The 23,673-nt window shown below is 46.2% G+C and overlaps 1 protein-coding gene across 1 annotated transcript in view; it reads right to left on the bottom strand.

Moving 5' to 3' along the window:
- CA4 (carbonic anhydrase 4) overlaps positions 1-23,333 on the bottom strand; it is a 75,611-nt gene extending 52,278 nt beyond the window's left edge. Inside the window, exon 1 of the mRNA XM_086954914.1 lies at positions 22,949-23,333. Within this exon, the coding sequence (XP_086811040.1) occupies positions 22,949-23,018 (70 nt within the window). The 5' untranslated portion in view covers positions 23,019-23,333. The remainder of the gene's footprint in view (positions 1-22,948) is intronic.
- Positions 23,334-23,673: the final 340 nt, after the last annotated feature.

Here is a 23,673-nt window from a genome sequence, read left to right as displayed (position 1 = left end):
AACTTCAGATATGGTCTTTTTCGGTAGAAAAATTCGTGAAATCTTGTAAATATTGTCACACTATGTCACTCAACTGTTAGGTTCGGGTTATACTTGGGACACTTTGCACAAATTGCTTTCTTTTTTGTATACTTTGTGAATAATACATACATATATGTTCAAGAAAACCATTGGTGTTTTCAGTCCCTTTCACTATGACACCATCATAACCCTCCTATCGGGATTGCGCACTAGCATCGTATATGAATAGACACTATTCCACAGGAACCATTGTTTTCTTGTTATAATCAGTTACCCTGGTTCCGTAGTGAGTAGGGTTCCCGTGTTCTTCCCTTTCGAATTGCTGTAAACCTGGCACAAGATGCCGCCGCCTCTAATTGGAGCCGGCCCGCCGAGAGTGACTCTTGGCTTTAGCTGTACTGGGGCAGAGGCGCGTGGCCGGGCAGGGGGGTTCCATATTGAGTTACCTTGATATTTACTACAAAACACCACTGAACTTTTACGGTGGTGTCTCTTTCACGGTATCTGACGTCACATAGACATTCCAATAGAGCGTTTGGGAAAACTGACGGAATCCACATGGGCCTCTGAGAGAGCAGCAGGCAGAAGGATAGGAGTATAAGGTGGCCGGGTGTCCCAGGAAAGGCCAAACACCGCAGAGAAACTTATAAGGGAGGCTTTATTCTCCCAGTGGCCAGTGTGTGTTCTTCTGCATGAAAGGCGTTTATTTTTAGATATCTGGCGCGCTGTAAAGGCCATACTGGGAAACTAGGAGCCTGTATAGTTAATGCACAGGTCACTAGATATAGCAAGCAACTCACCTGCTCTGGGTCACGAGACGGAAAGTCTAATGTCTGTTTCCATATGATATTGTGCAACACTTTATCTGCCGTGTTCTACGTATCAGAGGTGAGAAAGCTCACTAGGTTACTGTGTCTGCTGCAGAGGGTCACGGGGCTGAATCCCGGCGCGGCCGCATCACTGCGGTACTCCAAATGCACGAGTGCTGTGAAAGCAGAGGCTTTTGCTGCCCTGCGATGCTCAATAAATTGACCTTGGAGAAATATGGCCCGGGGGCGTGTTGAGAGGAAATGGGCGGGGCCGCGGCAGACATGTTCTCCTCGTGGCGGGCTTCCCAACTCATTGGGGCCGGGCCACAAAAGCATGTATGTGTGTGTGCATGTGCCCGGACACGTCCAACTCCATCCTATATATCAGTAAAAGTGAAAAGCGGGCCCAGTGACAGTCCTTTATGCTTGGGCTCGTTGCATATGTATAATCCTTGAATATTCCGTTTCATTCCCATTCAGGCGTTTTGCAGGCTATTCACAAAGTCATCCAAGTGCACAGCTAATACTCCAACACGGTGTTGCGAATAAGTCGTCATGTATCTGTGCGTTTGTTTTCGCGCAATGCCCTGTCTACAGCACGTACATTAACTCAGAACATGTCCAAGTCCCTGCATGAGCTGAAGACAGAACAACGCAGGAACACTGAGTGGTGATCACCGCGCTGAGATTTCCCAGCTGTGCAGTCTGCAGCTCACGCACTAACTGAGACTCACTCAAACCATGTATGTGTTGTAGAAAGGGCACCCTCTTGAACAAATGCAGATGCCTCCCGCGTCTGTGCTCTGCACTGAACGGCTTGTGTAGCTAAGCTCTGTGGAGTGAGTGTCCCCCCCCCCCTTGCCCCCTTCCTCCTCCGGCCCAGCCTGCTTCCCTGAAGAGGAAAGGGAGGTGCAGCTGAAGCCACACAGCCCCCTTCAGAGGTAGGGGCGCCGCTCTGTCCAAGGAGGCAGACCCACATAAGCACAGAGCTGCATCACTGTGCACGAAGCTGCACTGACATCAGAGGTGGCCGAAGGGGAATGGCTGAAGAAGTCCATTTAGAAGTAAAGACAATTCAAAGGAGATGCCCATCAAATCAGGCATTGCAAAGGGAACGTAAGAGGAGCTCAAAATGGGCAGTTGTATAATCATCACCAGAGTCTTTCTGGAGTGAGTGAGATACCTGTCCATGATAATGCTGGGTTTGACCAACATCCAATGTCACAGATTATTTGCATTCCCCCCAGTGTCCTTACGCCTCACCAAAAGAACAAGAGGTGATGATGGAATATTTGCCGCCTCGGAGCATCTTCTGGTGGCTGCTTCATATGCAAGCGTGCCGGCCAGCATTGTTGCTTTAATGTAATGCTCTGTGTGTATCTGGAGTTCCCAGATGTGGGCTGCCTGTTGACTGTGCTATAGGATCCAAGCTGCACTTCACTGATGACACACAACTAAGCTGAAGCCGGTCTATGGTGGCTTGTGTTCCCATTCATAGGGGTGTTTTCTGGCAGTTCGGACTGGTGTGTTGCCACTGGACAGGAGCAAGCCTGATTTGCATGTGGTACTCCCTTTTTGGAGTTGTGCGGTGGGCAAACAAGATGGACTGGAAGCCATCCATCCTCCTACACTTGCCAATGGCTGAAACTATTGCAAGCTTTCTAACCCACATCTTTTGTTATTTTAATGTGCTGACAAATCTGCTGTAAACAGCAAAACAAGACATTGCTGGTGAAATAAATCTTCTAACTTATAGGTGCCAGTGTCAGATGCAAAGGGAATCACATGGAGTGTTATCCAAAGTAGTGAAAACCCAAACCCCGGCCCTGGATCCAGCAGAGGCCGCTTATAAATGTCCATCTGGGGAAGGCAATGAGCACATCATTCTGTGTGGGCACATGAGGAGCCAAACCAGACCAAACCCATTCTAAAGATGCAGAGTGGAAGGAATAACTGGGTAAAATGTTAAAGCTTAAAAATCGCTGCCTTCCCTGTGCCCAGGATTTGTCATTTTCCAAAACAGATACTATCATGAGTCAGTGGCAGGTGTTTTAAGGCGAGCCCGCTGGTTGGCCACATCAGTAAAAGTTTACAACTTACTTGTGTTATCATTGTGTGGAAATCACTGTTGGATGTTTACATCTAAACACTGATCACATCCTGTGTCAGGGTTCAAGGAAAGTGCCGCTTAGGTACTTCTCAGCACAAGGCCCAACTCCCTCCTCATATAGGGTTTGTTTTTTTGTTGGCGCTCTTACCGAGGATTTTCGTACCCGTAAAGATCACAGGACTTATATTGAGGGGCAATTACAGAGCACCTTGGGATGGATGAGAGTGCTGTAAGGAGTTTTACTGTCGAGCCGAAGCGCTCCACCTGTTGCTTGGAGTGGGTTGCCTACTATATAGCTTTAGAGCCTTCTGTGTGCATGTGGCATGTGTCCAAGAAGCCGCTCTGTTGGTTCTGTGGGGGCGATTGTGCTTGAACTGGGTGAGAGGTTTGGATGGTAATTTCTGTTCAGCCATATTTCCTTAGTGCACCTGACAGCTTCAATAAAGGGTTGTGTTGGGGTTGATGGATGGATGTATCTGGACAAGTCTAAAATAATCTGTTGGTTGGCAAATGGTGACATAGTATTGCACTGCTTTGTGATACGAGTCGTTGGGTCTTCGTGGCATGCCCTGTTTGTTGCGTTATCTATCTATCTTAGTGGTACCTGCTGTTTAAGGCACAGCTGTGCTATGTTGGCTATGTTTTTATTTTAGATAATTTATTGTCTGTGCAGCACTGGGACATCCCAGAGCCTGTTTCAAAGCACTTTCATAGGAAGGAGTGCAGGGGGGCAAGTAATGGATATGAGCAATAAACCGACTTATCAGAAATATTCTGTGTCGTCTGCAGAGATGGCAATGGCAAGCGTGTCTGAAGCGAGGTGTGTGCGATATTCCCTGTTTAATGTGGTGTGTTGGGGGATTACCTCTGGTATTTGGTGGTAAGTGCTGCTGGAAGCTGCGAAGACGTCTATACTTCAGGGGAGGTGCGAGAAAATGGTGATTACAGTAGAGAAACTGTAACTTACCTTTATCATCACGAATTGGGTTGTGAAAAAAGAATAGTTTGACTGATTATTTGGCAAAAGTCTCCACCATATTATTTACTTAGGAGTCGTGACACTTATGAGCAGGTCAACGCCAACGACGGAACGGAAGCACACAGTGGGCTAGTCCAACAGGCCTGACGGACACGGGGGGGGGTCACTTCAAGGCTATCTTTGTATCTCAGTTGTTGGCCCAACAAAATGTACAACAACATCAAGTCTCCTTTCTTAGCCCAGCTCAGCGATAAACACCCTTTAAAAAACAACAACACGTCATGTGCTTTCACAGTAATAGGTAGTAGTGGTCTGTTTGCTGTTCTCATCGCCCGGCTGCTCCGCGCTTCAACGAGTCCGTTAATTTGTTTGAACCTTCAGCAGCTCGCTTCTGATTGGCTGATCGCCTCACCCCTGGGTTGTAATTTCCAGTAATGATAGGGAGCGTTATTGCCAAAGTAGAATTAAGGTGCGCGCCATTGCTGTGACTTCCGCTGTTCCACCTGGGCACGGCCGGTATCACGCGCTGGTCCAGACTGCTGCCAAGTGGGCACAGACTTGGCCACTCGTGTCACATATAATGCACAAAAGTACTGTCATAGGGATGATAGGTACAATAATCACAAGGCCTTATGTTTTTTTTTGGAGCCGCGTATGGTTACGCAAATCATATATAAACACACACAAAGGGGCAGATTTACAAGCCCCTTGCGCCACTTTTGCGTAACTTTTAACATTGGAAAAGTGACGCAAAAGTGGCGCAAGGGGCTTGTAAATCTGCCCCTTTGTGTTGGGCTATGTCAAATAAGTGGCGCAACTCTGGCGCAAAATGTCAGTAAATCAGTGTCTAAAAGTATTGTCCATACTCCGAACTGCTTTTTCACTTCTACATTTTCAACTGTGATATGAGCCAGATGTCGACTGTGTTCCTCGCTCTGTGAAATCCTAAATTAGATCTGGATAACTGAAACACCATTTATATAGTGTGATCCTTTTCATAGCACACAGCCCAAGATGAAATGTGAATTGGCTCATTCACCAAAAATTATTCATGTCAATACATCACAACAGGAATTATTTAATAACCTCTCCTGCTCGGCATCCACAAAGACACTTAGGGGTATATTTGTTAGCTACTCTTAGCTTAAGGCCGCACTCTGCACTTTGGAAACACAGGGTTGCACTGTATTTACAGCAAATATGGTTCAGCTCTGCGTTTCCCCCTGTGCTGGTGCTAATGACTGTTGTCTAGCGCCAACTGAGGTACCCTTGAACCATAGTGCAAGGGTGCCTGTGTTGTGGGAATGATTGTTTATCTGCAGGAAGGTGTCCCTTCCTGCGCATAAACAATCTTAACACCTTCAGTGCGGCGCAAATTTTCGCGCTGTGCTGAAGGTTCTAAGGTTCTAATGGACTCATGACGGAACGGTTCCGTCATAAGCACAGGCCAACCGACGCTCATGACGGAACCGTTCTGTCATGAGCACCGAAGGGGTTAAATGTAGATTTGTAACTTCTATGTGGGCTGCTTTGTGCAACACATATAGAAGTTGCAACTCGTCATTTTGAAAATGATTGTTTATGTGCAGGAAGCGACACCTTCCTGCACATAAACAATGATACATGGCGTTTTGCTGTTTCTATGTGTGCTGCATAATGCAGCACACATAGAAACAGCAAAAATGAGGAGAAATAAATAATTTCTATTCGTTGTGCCATGCTAAGATCAGGGTTTTTTTTTGTATTGATTTTGGTGCTGTCCCATTTACGCCACCCTTGTAAATATGGGGCAGCGTCAACCTCAATCGGTGTTGCAGTGGGACGCCCACCGTAACACCCCATTACCCTCCCTTTTCACTCAGTACAGTGTGAAAGGGCGCCTTATTTACATGGCTTTATAAATAAGGCAAAGCCAGTATTGCAAGAGGAACGTCTTTTAAAGTGACGTTCCTGTGGCGATAGGGTCTTGTAAATATGCCCCCTAGATCTCTAGAGCAGATACTCAACTCACATAGCTATCTTAAACTGAAAAATAGAGGGAGCATTTTAAAATAAGGATAATTTGAAGGAAAAATCCCAAATTATAATAAATGTAGGTGGAGTTTAGTGGTATTGAGGGTTTTTTGTTGAGGGATGGGTGATGTTTAGGAGTGATGAGGGCTTACAGGGGTCAGGGATGGATGGCGTTCAGGTATAGGAAAGGGTTTTTATGTTGAGGGATGGGTGGAGTAAATGGGTTGAGAGCAGGGGCGGCTCCTTCATTAGGACAGAGTAGAGTTGCGCAACTCGTCAGTAACAGAAAAATAAAATTATAATAAAACATAATTTCTTGTTCCCATGATTAAGAGGGCCAGAAATGGTGGCCGCCCATTCGCCTACAATGCTGCTAAGCTGTGGAATACCCTTACCCTCTGCCTACGAAGGGAAACTCGCTATTTAGCCTTCTGGAAATCATTGAAGACTTGGCTCTTCCCTTAAGTGTGCTGCGCTGTCGTTTTCTGCTACTGTCTTAGTGTTGGGATCCCCCTAGGTAGCCATGCGCTCAATAAATGCTGCTTCATTCATTTTTCTGTGACTGTCTTAGGCATGCGTGTAGGGCGTGACAGGCTGGGAGGAGTAGTGGGTACTTAAAAGTGCACATGTAAGTTTGGCCGGCCGTCTTAGTTCGGCTAACCGGACATGCGCATTTCCGTTTTTTCGCTGTTTGTGGGGCTGTTTCATGGTCTGGTGAGCCGATTTGTTTATGGCATTACCACAAACATTGCTGGCAGCAAGCGCAAATGTATGCAGATACATATCTTGCAAAATACATACACAGCTTGTCTTTACAAGTTCAAACATTCCCTGATTTGCAAATGTGGCACGCTATTTTACCTGCCTGATTCGCTAATGGGGGGCCACTTTTATTTTAGTGCTTCGGCTTAGTTGCTATCCCAGTCCAGCCCTGTATATGTATCACACTAACTACGTCCTAGACTTGTGCACACTTACTAGCTTTCCAAAAAATGACCTGTGGGTTGTGATAGCACAAAATAATGATTAACTATGACTGAGGCCTTATTTTGTGCATTATCGATTTCCCAGAGCGACTTCAAACATTTGACCCAGCTCCCACCACATTGTGTGTATTTAGAAATAAAGTCCTCAACAGTAGCGGCCCGTCCCCTGCCAAAGTCGAGGCGCGTTTCGGAGGACGGCGATGGGGAGGGGTTGGGCACAAAAAATAAAAATAAAAGAAATAAATAAACTTACCATAATGCTACTGCCACCACCATCTCCAACGCATCAGATCTTCCTGCTTCTGGCTCTGGGGCTGGGCACAGGCTCCCAGCCTGACCTGCAACCAATCCCGAAGCTGCTCTCGCCTGAGAGCAGCTTCAGGATTGACCTGAGTGTCGGCATCTTCGGGTCCCAGGCAGACTGGGAGCCTCTGCCTGCTCTTTCCAGCCCTAGCAATGCAGCTGAGGCTGGAGAGAGCTCACTGCGCATGACGGGTTTGGGAAGCCTGTGACGGCTGGCCAAACACCTCATGCACAGTGAAGGGAGTTCCCACCACTCCCCCACCAGCAGTGTCATCCCCTGGACCTGTGGGTCCAGTGGATTAAAATAAAACGATAATAAAACAAGTTCATTTATTATTGTTTTATGTGCTGGTGGTGGCGGGGGGAGGCGGCGCTCCTCCGCCCGAATGGAGCTGCAGAAGCTGAAGCTGGTCCTCACATGGTGAGGGATCCAGTATCCAGGTCACAAATACTTTATTGTGAATAGTTAAGTCTGATTTAGTTGTAATTTACTCCTGTATAGCCAGGAGAAATGTACACTTAGGCGATGAAAAAGCTTATGGGCTTATTTACACGTCCCTTGTGCCGCAGGTGCGTCACATTTAATATGGGAAAAAGTGATGTACGGGCAGCACAAGGGGCTTGTAAATAAACCCCTTAGTGTGTTGGGTGCACTGTGAGCTGTTCTTGCGTCCCTTGTGTCGGAATACTCCACGTTTTATGGCACCGTGACAATGGAACATGAAGATTAAGGGATCTAGCGTACCCCTTACGGGTTAAAATAGTTCAGTGGTTTAACTTATTTCTAGGAGAAATCTGTGTGCAACTGGACGCTGACAAGAGGTTGTGTCCCTTCTCCACACTATAATGATCAATAAAATGAGTATGTTTGTATTAATGAGTCCCTTTCCAATGGCGATTCCTCAAATCAAGTTTGTGGTAGGACTAGGGGAGTCACATGTTGTACTCCTACGGGCCCTTATTGAATGGGGCATAACACACAGAAACTGGTGTCACATGCACGTGAATCTGTGATTTCAGGCCTTTTTCAGATCACAAAGCCCTCCAGGTTTGACTTGAAGAGCCTGGTCCTGAAAAACAATGAAGTATTCCCAAATGAAGAAACTTTTCCGACACTCACCCCCAGTCACAGATCTGGGTTTAATCCATCACCGTTCTTTAGCCCACTCTGCCACCCCAGTCCAGACCTGGCTATATGCAAATCAGTCTTGACCCTGTGCGTCATGGGGACAGTCCAGAAATTCCATGTGGAAGCGACAGACATTCTCACCCCCTTTGTGTGCCCTCAAAGCTCTTTGGTATTACAGAACGGGCAGTAAATGCTTGTGCGTCCCCTTCTGTAATAGCCAGTGATATCAGTAAAGGGCGTTCCATCTTTTGCCATGGGGGGGGGGGGGGGGGGGGTCCCCAAACATATGAGGGAATTTCTTTACCTCTCCCGACTAGGGTGTAGAGGCAAGCATACCTTTAGGAGGCGCACTGAAAGTGCGCCACAAAAACATAGAACCCTTTCAGTGCACCTCCTAAAGGCAGCCCTCCGTAGGGATAAAAGGGGGTCCCATAGACCCCCAAGACACCCTCCTGCAAGGGGATCTATAATCCCTCTTAAAAGTGCAGGCGGGATGCCACCTGCGCAGAGAAACACTGAGCAGTTTTTAAACCACTGCTCCCTGTTTCTCTTGAATGCGCTGCCCTGGGGTAGTGCGAGATTGCGGCTGCCCTCAGGGCAATGCATTCTTCATCATAGGGCCCACTTTCACTGTTAAAAGGTGATTAAAGGTGGGCCATGGCGCAGAGAGGAACAGTGCGTCCTATTTGTAATAGGGCCCGTGGTTGGGTTTTGGCTAAAGTTCTGGATAAAATAGTCAGGGGTTCATATTTTCAAAATAGAAGATTTGAAGTCTGTGAAGCTCCCCTGTCCTCTTAACGCAATGTAAGGAACACCAAACCGACCCCTACAACTCTCCAACAGTTTGGACACTCGCTGGGTCTTTGTTTTCTAGCTGCTCCCCAGCTGACCAAGTCCCAGGGCCACCCTGTATCTCTTCCTGGCAAGTCCGTTTATCCTCCAGACCACTGCCCACCGGACCCGGACGCCCCCGTCCCAGGCCGCAGCATAGGTGTCCTCCTTTGCCAGCTTCAAGCCAGTTTCTCTTAAGTCCAGTCAAGCGAACATCCCCTCAGTTTCAGGTGTGTGGGGCTCCAGGCCACAGCCCTGGTACCCGTGGGAGGAGGCGAGCAGCCAGGGCCTGGGGCTCTGGATGGCGAGCACCGCATGCTGTGTAGACACTGGAGCTAGTGCTAAAAGGAGGCTTTGCTCAAAAAGGCAGGTTGATTTCTGACATGAACACAGCGCTCTTCACACGAAATCTGCGTGACAGGGGTTTTGTCGACACCTGATCAATATATTGTCAGGCATTGTTGCCAATGTTGCTGCACACACCAAGGCAATGAAGCTTTACACACTGCGGCTTTTTTGTTTCTAACATTACAATGTTGATGTAGATTGTTGTTTATTGTTATCCATCTCACTGCTGCTCTTATCGACTTCTGCAGGATGAAAGGTTGAGCAAACCTGATAGAGTATGAACCTTTGGCAATGAGGTCAAACATAAGTCAATAGAGAAAATGCACAAGCCCACTGAGCCACCGGACCCAGCCAGTAAAACACAACAAACACCCGTTGTTCAGCGCCAAGATGCACTAAAGAGGTGAATGTGCGCTTTGCAAATACATGTGTTGAGTTATGTACATACCTGGCACGGTGGATTCTGACATACCAAGTCATTGTAGTTTCTTGCATTATAGGTGCCCATGATATGACTTCAGGCAGGGCAGTGGCACTTTCCATAATGGTGCAATGATACAACTGCCCTGGCTATGAGTGCCTTTCATTTTGGGGGTCTAGACACCAATCCCACGGCAGTACCAGTGACATAAACAAGAAGTCTAATCTCTGAGCCAATACCAAAGAGCCTGCACCAGTCCCAGCACCCTGAACACCAACCCTGGCACAGCGAGTGTTCTCCTCTCACAGGGAGCAGCGGTGGCCTCTGAAAGCACCTGTGATCAGCCCTGCCTGGCTCCCATTCTGAGAAACTCCTTGGGATACTTGAGCAAACTGCTGTTGTTGGGGTCAGCTTGTGATGTTGTGTCTGCCTTCGCCCAGTGAAATGCAGTGTGTCAAGCAGGCATTGCATTTTGTGGCACTGTGCTTGCAGCATGTCTAGAATTATTTATCCCTGGCACACATTGGCTCTATGTGCACATACATAATGTTGTACTTTAGAGAAATATTGCAGATCTGGACTCATTTGAATATTTCATCAGTCCCTGTCTTAACAATCTCTAAATACAGAGATCTTTTAACCAGCATAGTAGATACTTTTGAAGTTTCACTCGTTAAAGGGCCAGTGTCGACACTGGCCCTTTAACGAGTGAAACTTCGAAAGTCCACCACCGCCAAGTGATGAGGAAAAGCATGCGGCGGTCCGAGTGCAGAGGAGTACAGTAAATATTCAGCGCTTCTTAAAGCAAACAGTTTCTATCTTGTGGAGCAGCGCCCAAAACAACAGTGATTTGGCAATTTAGCTGTTCATTGACGGAAGAGAAAGTCTTATCTGCGGAGTCCAGTCCCTGCGAGTCCAGAGCATGGGCATGCTTGGGATGTACTTGCATAGACAGACAGTGGAACAGCACGGTGGGTTGAGCGCTTGCTGTAGCGACATGCATGTCATTTGCAGATCACGGACTGGAATGGCGCCAGGGGTGTCTCAGCCATTCATTCTGCTTCGACTAATACAAACCAAAACTAAAGTTGATATACTACCATTTATTTCAAATATAATTTAATTTAAGATGTGAAGGGCATAGACGACTCTTTCAAGCAACATTCAACTCCCCCAGTAAAATAATTAAGACAGTAGAGGCTCAGAAATGTACATTTAATACCATCGGCCTCAGCAGAGCCTTACAGTAAGTGCGTCATCACGTTACACAATACTAAAACACAATACGACACTGAAAGCACTCAAAGGAATGCAAGAAGGTACAAGTGCATCCTTCACCAGCCGATATTAACAATCGCAGTCTTGCATCTTTACGGAGCTGTAAAACTCAGGTGTCAATGAACTCAAGGAAACTCATTTTATCACATCAGAAAGTTGAAAGGCTATGTCGGCCTCACCAATCAAACAGGTGACGTGCACGGCGGCGAGCACAGAGCTCAGCCGCAGCAGGCACATTAACCCGCCAAACTACTTTCCCGACAGAATCGAGGGCGAGCTCTGGGTGGGAGCCCTCCAGAGGCCGGGGCCGCCGCCCCGCGGTGGGGGATGAGCAGGGCCGTGGGGAGCGGGCCGCCCCGGAGCGCGCGGGGCCTTGTCGGATCCTTCACTGGCAGGCTCCAGAGCAGGCTCAAGGACACATTTTTCCCTGCAGATATCCTAACGGGATGCTGCTAATCATTAGCTCGCGCTCAGTCCTGCGGTGCAGGTGTCCCCGCGTGCCGCTCCGATGTCCACCGAGCGCCTGCGGTAGGGACGCCAGGACAGAGGCCCAATGTTAAACAAGGCAGCTTCCAAACATGAAACACGTGTCCAGGCCACTGGTACCGTCTGTCTAACATGAAATGGAGAACACGAACCACGTTTCATAACGTGTTTCACTGAGTCATAGTGGAGCAAAATCCTTTTGCCCTTTCTTTGCAGCTTGGAATGGATCTTACTATATATTTTTTTTAACTTTTCCGTCCGGGAATCTTAAACCTTGACTTCCAAGATGAAGCAAAGCCTTTTTGGTTCCTTTCTTAGCTGCTGACATACTGAGGAACAGAGCACACTCGTTAGGTGCGGCTCGACTGCGCAGATGCTGGAGCCCTTATGTGGTCACCCGAATAAAGGGGTTTAGGAAGCACTGCTAAGGGAGGGGCGTTGACTCTGCCCAAACGTTAAATAGAAAGAATGGGCTGGTTAGGGAGAGCACATGGGTGAATGGATAAACGGATGGATGGGTGGGTCGGTGGTTGGTTGGATGGATGGTTGAATGAGTAGACGGATGGAAATGTGAAAGAATACATAGATGGGTAGATAAATGAATGAGGGTTGAAGGGTGAAAGAACATTTGGAAGGGCGATTGTAGGGAGGGCTGCAAGGATGAATGAGTGAACGGATGGATTTAAAACATGGAAGGATTACTGGAGGAGAGAATAGGTGTGTGGGTAGAATCCTGGATGGATGAGTGTATGAATGGCTTGGTGAATGGAAGTGTGAAAGGAAGGGTATATGGTTGGACAGGATGGCGGAAGGGACTCTTATAGGGAGGTTTGGGCTTCGCTGACGTGGTGACATTTGTGGTATGCTTCGAATTCGGAGGTGTCGCAGATATCTGGCGAATCCCTTGCTTGTATTGCAGCTCCGGTGTGTTGGGAAGCTTACGCTCAGCACAGAAGGGCTGAGCTGAATATGGTGATAAGCTAATTATCACAACTATAGGTTTGATCTGTTTTTTTATGGAAAGTTAGGACAGAGGCAGTAGGCCTGACGTACTTATCGTGAAAATAATGTTAAAACTAATAGGCATTTATGGGTGGGTTGTCACTGTACATTGGTAAAGCTTGTAGGCATGTATTTTAGTACATGGAGTCACACAAATACCACGTGACTCAAGGGTTTTGGTGTTGGTTAACCTTGTGATAAACCCTCGGGGTAAAGATTTACAGTTTTATAATCTTTTTTATGCTGTTTTGGGAAGTTACGTATATCGTGTTATATGAACATATACCCGTTGTCGAAGTGACTGGGATCTGAGGGGTACGTCGTATCCATACTTTTTAAATTTTAGAAAAATAGTTCCCCTACTTTTTGTTAAAAGACAATCGTCCTGGGATGGTTAATTCTGACACTTAAAATGCTTCAGCTGAGGTGTAAGGCCAAGAGTCTCTTGTGCTGTGAAACTGAAAGAGGAGCAGGCAGATAAAAAAGCCTTCTTATCCCGGGAGCTACTGCCTGAAAGAATTGTAAATGTGCTTAACTGCCCAATCTGCAAATGTAAAGGGTACTTGGAAGCCGGTATTGGCTTTGATTGATGGAATCACTTGAAGCTTCCTGATAACACAGATTTATTCTTTTTTGTTGGTATTTCAAGGAAGTTACCAACTGAGCTGTAAAGTGTGTGCTTTTAAAAGACAGTTATAAAAAAGTGCACTCCATACAGTCCTGGTATTCCTAAAATCTATATTTTCAAAGCACATTTTTTAGCTTAATCTTTTATATGCATTTTGTAGCAGGCTATCTTATTATGCGTGTAATGAAAGTTTAAAATAATGACTTACATAGTCAGTGTTTTCTGTCACAGGCTGGGGCCTCATAATGCTAAAGATACATAAGCCACTAGTCTTCAATGTACCAACGAGGGTTCAGTACTGTGGCTCTCTGGTATAGACACAGACCTCTGCAGTGCATGAACATTGTCTGTATATTTATAAAAAAACATTTACTGTATGTCTGTGAGTTGATTTGTGGAAAGGCTTATGCAGAATTCAGTAGGCCTGCATTGGGTATGGTTACTAGCTATCGATAAAGGCTGCTGGCCTGCATGGGGCAATGGTTAGCTAATTTCTGCCATTGGCTTTATTGGTTAATGAGCGACGGCCTTTTGTCTGATCATATGTGCACATCCATTGGAAAATGTTTGTGATTTGGTGCCTGGGATAGTCATTTACGGGTATGTTTGCTATGAACGTGTGTTGTCCTTGTGTGAAGCACGTCATTACAAGGCAAGGCTTGTACTTAACCCCTTCTATGCTCATGACGGAGCCGCTCCGTCATGAGCCTCGGTTGAGCTGTGCTCATGACGGAGCGGTTCCGTCATGGCCCGCTCGGTGCGCCTGCGCGGCGCGAATTCCGCGCTTGCGCTGGACGTTCCATTGAGCGGGCGGGGCCATGACGGAATCGCTCCGTCATGAGCACAGCTCAACCGCGGCTCGTGACGGAGCGGCTCCGTCACAAGTATGCGAGCGCCGCTCGGCCCCCCGACCCCTTAGCGCTGCGGCAGAATTCACGCCACAGCGAAGGGGTTAAATGGGATTTACAAAGCCATGCAAGGGGCCTGGCAATACTTTGTGAGGAAATGTAATGGAACGCAGAGGCTTGCTTTACGCTGTGTTACATTTTGTTATGTGTGAAGAATGTGTGTTACTGTGCAACCACCTGTGGGATTGACACAATTCCAGAATTAAAAAAGGCAGTTAAACTTGAATTGCGTCAAAATGGCGTGCCTACCACAGACAAGCATAACAAGGGAAAATATTTTTTATGTATCTTCATTATTCCACTTTCTGTGTGTGCCGCATTCTGTCAGTAACCACTGTGTAGTTATAGTTTGATCTGAGTTCCGAAAGAAAGAGTGTTTTTGTTTTGCTAATAACTGCAACCATTTGACAAAACTTTCCAAATACCAACCACCTTAACCCCTTCCTAGAAAGTTTTGGGGTGATTCATCAAGAGGGGGGCAAGAAAAAATAAGGGTAGGTCCAAAAATAATGATTACACATGTTAGTTTCTGTAGGAAAATTCTGTCGGAGCTACAGAAACAAGCATTGGCAAAGCCAATAGGTTTTGCCTAACCGAGACTTCAACAATGTTTTTCAAACACGTTGGATATCAGATCAGGCTGCTATGTAACATGATTGATAGTAAAAGTAAAACATGCCCTATGACACCGCTAGCGTTGACTGCATGACAGGGCTTTTCTTTACTTTACTTTAAGCCATGCTGCACAGTAGCGTGGGCTGTTGTTCAACATGGCTATAAATAAAGAAAATAAAGTGGCATGATGAAGCCAGCATTGACCAGTCATAGCACTTTTTTTTATCTAAGCAATGTGCTGCTGTGCAACATGTCTAAAAAAGCTCCAAGGAAGGAACCCAAGAGAGGTGCAGGTAAGAGGAAGGGAGCAGCAATGTGCAGCGGGAGACAAGCAACATGAAGCAGAGAGATGGACTGTAGAGTGCCTGCACTTCAATATAGTGCATGGCAAACAGTAAACAAAAAGTGCCTTCAGAAGTACGCAGCCAGTGAAAGGTCACTGGCCTCAAACACCAAAAAGGACTAGGTCCATTCTCCACAGCGGAGAACAGCACTCAAGCCCGAGGAAGAAGCAAGAGGTGAACAGGAGGTGCCAACTAATAAGAAGCAAGGAAACAAAAGTGACTGGGAAGTCAACCAATGACAAGTAATGGGCGGGCTCTAAGCTTGTTTTCAGCTTTTTTTTGTTATCCAAATATTTTACTGACGACAAATGCATGCTGTGAAACCAAAAAAACTATTAAAAAGAACTATACCAAATTTTGAAAAAAGTTTCAACTTTACTCAGAAAGTTTGCTTTCATTATTTGGTGTGAATCTGCATTTAAAAAAGTGCTCAAGGTGCCAACAAAAGGGTTGGAAAAAGAGGTACAGCTAGATGGTTGGTCTGTGGAAGTCCAGCGGTACCGAGATTTAAGAAAATAAAACTCTCTGATTTGCAGAGGGAGCTTTTTCTCGCATTGCCTTTCTGGTACCGCAGTACCTCACAATCTGATTGGGCGACCTCAACGTGGAAGAAAATGTTGCATCCACCATTACAGGACTCTGTCCTCGTCTCTTGAAAAAAAATCTAAATAGTAAACAGGTCAGGGTAGAAATACCAAGATGCCCAAGAACTGATGACGTGGACCCAGAGGAATCCCTAAGAGACCAAAAGTTAAAAATAAAATATTCAAACCACCGCGAGACCCCGTGCTGCACTCCTGTGAGGGCAACCGCTCAAGATTCATCCTTATGGTATTGTGAAGCTTCTACTACCGCTAAAAAGTTAGAAAAATAATAAAACCAAATGTGAGTTGGGCGCCCATTAGGGTTGGCTGTCTGTGGAGTGTTGGGCACATTGCTTGGCCGGAGGCCAGGACTTGCAGCCATTTTCCTGCTGCACACAGTCAAAAAGGCCAGCTGTGAGCAGCTGAGTATGGGCCGTTTGCGGCCTAGGCGGAGGCCCAGCAGCCATCCATGCCGCAGACACACACCTCTCATGAAGGTGGTCATTCTCATGAAGAGTGGTCATGCACAGTGAGGAGTTGGCCGCCAGAGGGGGGCTGGGTGTAGCGGGGTTGGTGTACTTCTCATAAGAATCGCCATACATTTAATGGAAGTGACCTAATCCTTTCTTGCATAGTTGGTCTATTTTAATGAGACAATATTATCAGTTCTCAATATGTCTGATATATTTTTTACTAACATAGTTTTAAAACATCTTGACAAGAATACTATTGTTTTCGCAAAAAGCAGGGCCTAGTTTATAAAATTATAACTGCTAGGACCCAAAGTTTTGTTCAGAAGCCCCCAACTCGTGCTATCAAATGTGCTATTGAACTTCAGTGGGTGAGTGGGATCAGAAGTGAGTACCAAGGCTGTGCAGTCTTAATTCCGCCTCATTCCTCTTTATTTCACTACCACTGTCTCACTTTTTCAGGTTCTTTGGCATCTCTACATTCTCTGCCACAGTTTTTCGTCTTTTTCTTCATCCTTTTCCCCCTTTTGAGTTTTACTAGCTCTTGCTCCACATCAAAGTCAGCTTAGAAAAAAATAAGTGCCATTCCCCAAAAAGGAGTGCCGGCGAGCCCCCCAATAGCCACCAGTTCAAATTAAGCACTGCCAAAAACAGTATTCACATTTTTAACAGGGCAGCTTTCATAGCAATGTCTCATTAGTAACGCTTCTAAGCAGAACTACAACGATTTTACAATTCCAATACCAGCCCTTGTGAAAGAACTGCACATTTTAAAAGGCTTCTCTCACAGTCTCAGCAGTACTATAGTACACTCTGCCGGAAAGTGTCAGCACTTCTCAGTAGGACTCCACTGCTTTTAATGACAAACTACCAGCAATTCTAGGCACTGCTGCAAATATTTGAATAGGAGATTCCCAACATTTCTAAGCATGGCTGCTATGCTTTAATGACAAAGTACCATCATTTCTCAGAGGAACTACAATATTTGTAACATGACAGTACCAGAACTTATCAGCAGGATTCCAGTGCTTTTAATGGACGGTACTAGCACTTCTGTGCTTGGCTGCTATGCTTTTATGGGAAGTAGCGACCCTTTTCAGCATGACTGCCAATACTTTTAACGGGAAAGTACCATTATTGGTCAGAAGGTCTACAATCCTTTCAAAATGACAGTAGCAGAATCTATCCGCAGGATTCAACTACTTCTAATGGAAAATATCAGCACTTCTCGGTGTATCTGCTGTGATTTTAATGGAAGAGTACCAGCACTTCTCAGCATGAGTGGAATATTTTGAATGGGAAAGTGTTGTAACGTCTTGGGAGAACTACAGTATTTTTAAGATGACAGTTCTATGACTGATCAGCTGGAGTCCAGTGCTTTGGACTGAAAGGACCAGCACTTTCGTGTGTGGCCGCTATACTCTTAATGGGAGAGGACCAGCACTTCTCAGCAGCCGGAGTCATCTCTTGAGGGAGTAGCGGCACACCTCGACATGGCTGCAACTTTTTTGATGGTAGAAGCTTGGGCGCCTCAGCAGGGCAGCTGCGCTGTTAATGTGATATTCCCAGCACATCTTAGCGAGAATTAACCATTGTAATATGACAGTACCAGTACTCCTGAAAAGTATACTCTGCAATATTTAATGGGACGGTACCGCTACATGTGAGCGGCACTGACATGCTTTGAAGCAGGGAAATGCTTAGTGGCATACTAGCCCTGCTGAAAAGTGCCTTACATGGGAGAGCACAAGCACTTCACAGCAGGACTGACACACTTGCTTTGAGTAACAGAGGAGAGGGGCTGCACATGTCATGGGATAGGCCATCTCACACCAGTGAGACTCAGATACTAAAACGAACTGGAGCAGCTTTGCTAAAAGAGTATCACCGCTGATTGATTAATAGGAGAGTACTAGCACAATTCAGCAGGACTACTATCAAATACAAGAGTAGGAGCACTTATCAGCAGGGCTGGATACCTTTACGAAGAGAGTACCAACACTACTCACAGAACTGCTATCACTTTGCTAGGAGAGTACCAGCACTACTCTGCGGGCTAGTACAACTTTAAAAGGAAAGTACCAGCACTACTCAGCAGAGCTACTACAACTTTAAAAGGAGAGTGCCAGCACTACTCAGCAGGGCTACTACAACTTCAAAAGGAGAGTACCAGCACTACTCAGCAGGGCTACTGTAACTTTAAAAGGAGAGTACCAGCACTACTCAGCAGTACTTCTGTCACTTTGCTAGGAGAGTACTATTACTACTCGGCAGGGCTACTATCACTTTAAAAAGAGAGTACTAGCACTTCTCAGCAGGGATACTATCACTTTAAAAGGAGAGTACCAGCACTACTCAGCAAGGCTACTGTAACTTTAAAAGGAGAGTACCAGCACTACTCAGCAGTACTTCTGTCACTTTGCTAGGAGAGTACTATTACTACTCGGCAGGGCTACTATCACTTTAAAAAGAGAGTACTAGCACTTCTCAGCAGGGATACTATCACTTTAAAAGGAGAGTATCAGCAGTTCTCAGCAGAACTTCTGTCACTTTGCTAGGACAGTCCGAGCACTACTCAGCGGGGTTACTATCACTCTGCTAGAAGAGTACTATCACTACTCAGCAGGGCTACTATCACTTTAAAAGGAGAGTACCAGCACTTCACAGCAGAGCTGCTATACTTGTATTGAGTAATAGAGCTGTTATACGTGTAAAGGGGCCGTAGCATCACAAGTCAGTGTGACTACAATACTTTTACATGTACGCCTCTGCATGTCCCGGCAATGCTGCTATATCTTCACCAGACAAGTACCAGCATTTTTCAGCAGGAGTTCTATTCAATACCAGAGTACCAGCATTTCTCAGCTGGGATGCTATAACTTTCCTAGAGTGTCCGCACTTCACAGCATGGCTGTTATACTTGGAATAAGAAACAGGCAGTGCATATTTAATGGCACAGCATCATCGCGAGCCAGTGGCACTGAAATACGTTTAAGGAGTGAGTACCTGCACTTCTAACTAGTCAGCAGCGCTGCTATACCTTAAATTGTACAGGACTGGTTAGGGTGACCAACCGTCCGTAAATTTCACGGACAGTCCGTAATTGGGACCTCCCGTCCGTTGTCCGTGAGGATCCCTTTTACGGACGCCTTTTGTCCGTAATTTTGGCCTTGGGGGAGCAGCGCTGCTCCCCTGTGAGAGGCCTCACCTGCTGATGGGGGCGCCTCGCGCTCCTCCTGGAGCACAAGAGCAGCCCCACCCGCCCATTGAAATTCTGAATGCGGCTAATTGCCACACACAGAATGACAATGTGGCAGTCTGCAGGTGTTAAAGCATGTGGAGGCCCCCTCCTACCTTAATGTACAGCAGGGCAATCTGTTAACAAAAAAGGTGAAACGCACATACTGCAACGTGAAAAAAACTGTTCATTTAAAGAAGCCTGAAAAACAAGTTAAAAAGAAGGGGTTATCGTTCTGTTACTGTCCCATCATTTTGGAACTGAAGTATTTTCAATATCATACTCAACAAAGCCCTGGTTACTGCTTTTTTTCATTTTAAGCAACTAACACCCATTGACAAAGCCAATAGTCCTGGCTTCCTGTTGGTGTAATGATACTTGCTGTATTATACATCTGACTGCAATGACAGAAAAAACATAATACGAGTAGGGCGGAAGACTATGCTGAGCGCAGATTTTTTGCCTGGGTGTTTTAAACCACGCCCTTTGAAGAGACCCCCACGTTTTTTTACACCACTTAAAGCCCTGGAAAAAACACCATGTCACAGTTACCTCACATCCTGGCACTGTGCATCATGTGTGACTCATGACTTCTACGTTTTTCAGATTGCCTATGTGCAGGGGCATATTGAACTCTCCCCCACCCCTTGCTTTAGGAACTACAGCGAGGTGAAGTTCTTGATAGGCCTCTTCTGTCTGCGACTCTGCAGACAACGGCTCAGCTCATAATGTGAAACGGTGGGAAAGTAAATAAGTAAAGGAATGTGTGAATGGCTGGTTGGATTACTGAAAGAAAAGGATGAATGGATGAACGAAAGGGTGAATGGATAGATAATGAAAGAAAGGATGGATGGATGAGTGAATGAGTGGAAGTATGGATGAGCAAAAAGGGAAATGGATTTATATGTGGAAGGGTAGATGATGGGTAGGTGAATGGGTGTATGGATGAGTAAGTGAATGGATGGGTGAAAGGGTGAATGGCTGGATGGGTGAGTGAATAGATGGATGGGTTGAAGAGTGGATGGATGACTGTACGGATGGATGGGGTGAAATGGTGGGTAGATGAATGATGGATGAGTAAAAGGGTGGATGAAGGGATGGATGAGTGAAATGATGGATGGAAGGATATATGGTGGATAGGTTTGCAAATGATTGAAAATGTTTGGCTATAGATGGGCACACAGATGGAAGGACAGAATGAATGGTGAAAGACTGGATGATGGATGAAAGAATGATTACACCTTGTAGCACCCATTATCTTAAGTAACATTTCCTATACAATGACTTTCACGTTACTATGAGTCATTGTCTCTATATAATGTGTGCGTGATGTAACGTACTCCGACACCCTGCCCTACATACTTGGGATGAGTAACACTATAAAAGAAATTAAATACACATGAGAGACGGTCTAAGTGAAGATGAGGAGCACCAATGGAGGGTGGTAGCAAGGCCGGACTGGCCGGACCAGGCATTGGGTGTTTCACTGCGAGGCGGAAAGGGGGGAGGGAGCGGTTTTGTTACTGGGGGCTGGCACTGTAAAGCTCCTTGTATATCCAGTAGTTTTCAATCAACAATAAAAGCGGCCTCACTTCTATTCATGTGTGGTTCACCATTGTCTGGTGACTAATGTACCTGCTGGAGCGAGATGCAAATTTTGAATCGTCTAAGGTAGCAAGCTGCGGGCATACTGAAAACCGTGACACGCACGATTGTCTCAACCTAATAAAAACTTACTTTGACTTCTACTTAGGTGGTTGTCTATTTACTTACTTATATACTATTGCGCGACCACCTCTGACGTGTCTGTAAAAGATAACTTTTGTCCCGAAGTTTTGTCCTGAATTTTGACCCTTTGTCCTGAATTTTTGTCCTGAATTTTGTCCCTTTGTCCTGAATTTTTACATTCACCGTCCTGAATTTTCACCAATGCCAGTTGGTCACCCTAGGACTGGTATTTCTCAGCAGTACTACAATACCTGTAATGGAAGAGTGTCAGCACTTCACAGCAGTACTGCTGTATTTGAAATGAGAAACTGAGGTGCTGTACTTGTAATGGGGCACAACCATCACACGCCAGTGGGGCTGAAATACTTTTAAACTATGGGTTCCAGCATCTCCCGGAAGTGCTGGCATATAATGAATGGGAAAGTGCCTTCACTTCTTAATAGGGATTGCATACATTTAATACCAAATAAACAGCACTTCTCAGCAGACCGACTGCACCAGTAATACAAGAGCGCCAGTACCTCTCAGCAGGGTTGCTCTCCCTTTCAGTACTAGCACTATGCATTAGGGCAGCAATTTAATATAAGGGTACCAGTGCTTCTCGGCAGGGCTGGCATGCCTTTAATGCAGGGGTATCTGCACTCTCCAGCTTTACTGCTATCCCTTCAGCAGCAGAGTACCAGCTAGCTCCACGTTCAATGATAGAGCGATAGATAGTACTTCACAACAGTGACGCAACAACAGGCGTAGCTTTCAATAGTGCAACAGGTGCAGTGACACAGGGCCCACTTTATAAACTGGTGGTTTATCATAATCAAACCAGACTGTGGGGTCCCAATGTCATTTTTTCGCCTCAGGTTCCATGGTACCTTCTCTACACCACTGTGTAATTATGTTAACAGAAGGAAGCGTGCGCCTTGACACGGGTAATGACCACTCCTACGCTACCCCTATTCCTGTTTGTAACATAATTAAAATGTATGAGCACAAAATGAACCCGCTGGTAAGTCTATTAGCGAGTTATTGAACCTGTGTCTACGAACTTTGTGCAATGCCCTCGATGCACCCTGAGAGGAGCTGGATAAATTCTCAGCCCTTAGCCCCGCCCTTATTTCTAAAGTCGATAAAGTGAGTACCATTAAGTGTGTAATAGCGGCACGCGTTCTTCACAGAGCCGCGGAGCTGCTAGAATGGTGCAAGAAACTCAAAATAAAAAGTACACAATTCAAAGTTCTGTCTAAAAAGTACACAATTAAAAGATGAGAAATGTGGTGTACTTTCTAACACTGTAAATATAAGGGTTAAAGAAACTGCTACAAGTACAGAACCCTGCCAACCATCAGCTGGGAGCAGCCAGCTGTAACACAGCTCATAGGGCCAGCGCGCCTGCTGCGGACACCTGTCTGTGCCCTGGAATACGCCTTTCACAATTAACGTGTTGGACGTCTTTCTTCTTCCCCAGATCGATAACTGACCTCATCAATGAATTCCATTATCATATGACTTCTTCCGAAAATAGCAAACTGGACTCGGTAGCATCACCCGCCAACTTCTGTCAAAAATGATGTCCTATAAACTTCTGAAAGTCGACTATTCGAGCCATGGCCAGATGGCGCGGGATAAGAGGAAAGACGAGCTAAAATGATAGCGCCTAGATTCTGTCACTTCATTTCTAAGAGTTACAGTCGCAGAGCCCAGAGCGGCGCGCGCGCCTTACCTTCCGCGCTGGCTGCCTCAGAGCACAGGCTGCAGACCAGCGCCAGGAGCAGCGCCGGGACTTTCATCATCAGTACCTGAGGCCGGCCCGTGCAGGAAGCAGGTTCAATGACGCCTGAGTGCAGTGCGCGAGCCCTCTTGGCTGCCTTTTTATAAGGGCTCGGACGGCCCTGCTAGATGTCAAGGTGAGCTCCTCCTCCAGCCGCGGCTCTGTCCTCCCCCCGCGGCGAGGCCTCCGGCCCCCCCACGGCCGGTGTCCGGTGGGAACATCTCTCAGGGGGGCCGCACATCGAGTGTCGCTCGCATTCCTGCCACTTCCGATAAGCAGGTATAAATAAATCTATCAGGACGCTGGCACCTCGTGCCCTGTCAGCCTTGTACTGCCCTCCCAGCACCGGGAGAGATCTCTGCACCTTCACGGTTCAAAGACCGAAGGACGACATCCCGGCGTCTCACCTGAGACAGCGCCAGCGACTTATCTGGGCGCCCGCGAGCCTGGGTGACTTTTGAAATACTACCAATAAAAGATGACATTTTTTGGTGTGACGATTTAATCAAGGCATTATGGGATTTTATAAGGAAGATTCAATGGGTGATAACACTTTTAAATTATTTATTTGAACTCCAAGTGTTTTTCTTCATGATGGTGTTATGTGATTTATATGGTCTCCTCATCTACAACATATGTTAAGTTGGAATGTGTTTTTACACTTTATAGCTGTATGT

The sequence above is a fragment of the Lissotriton vulgaris genome, chromosome 2_1 (assembly GCF_964263255.1).
Source record: "Lissotriton vulgaris chromosome 2_1, aLisVul1.2, whole genome shotgun sequence".
NCBI lineage: Eukaryota > Metazoa > Chordata > Amphibia > Caudata > Salamandridae > Lissotriton > Lissotriton vulgaris.
Note: the sequence above shows the minus strand (reverse complement) of the source record. Positions and strands in the feature narration are given on the sequence as shown.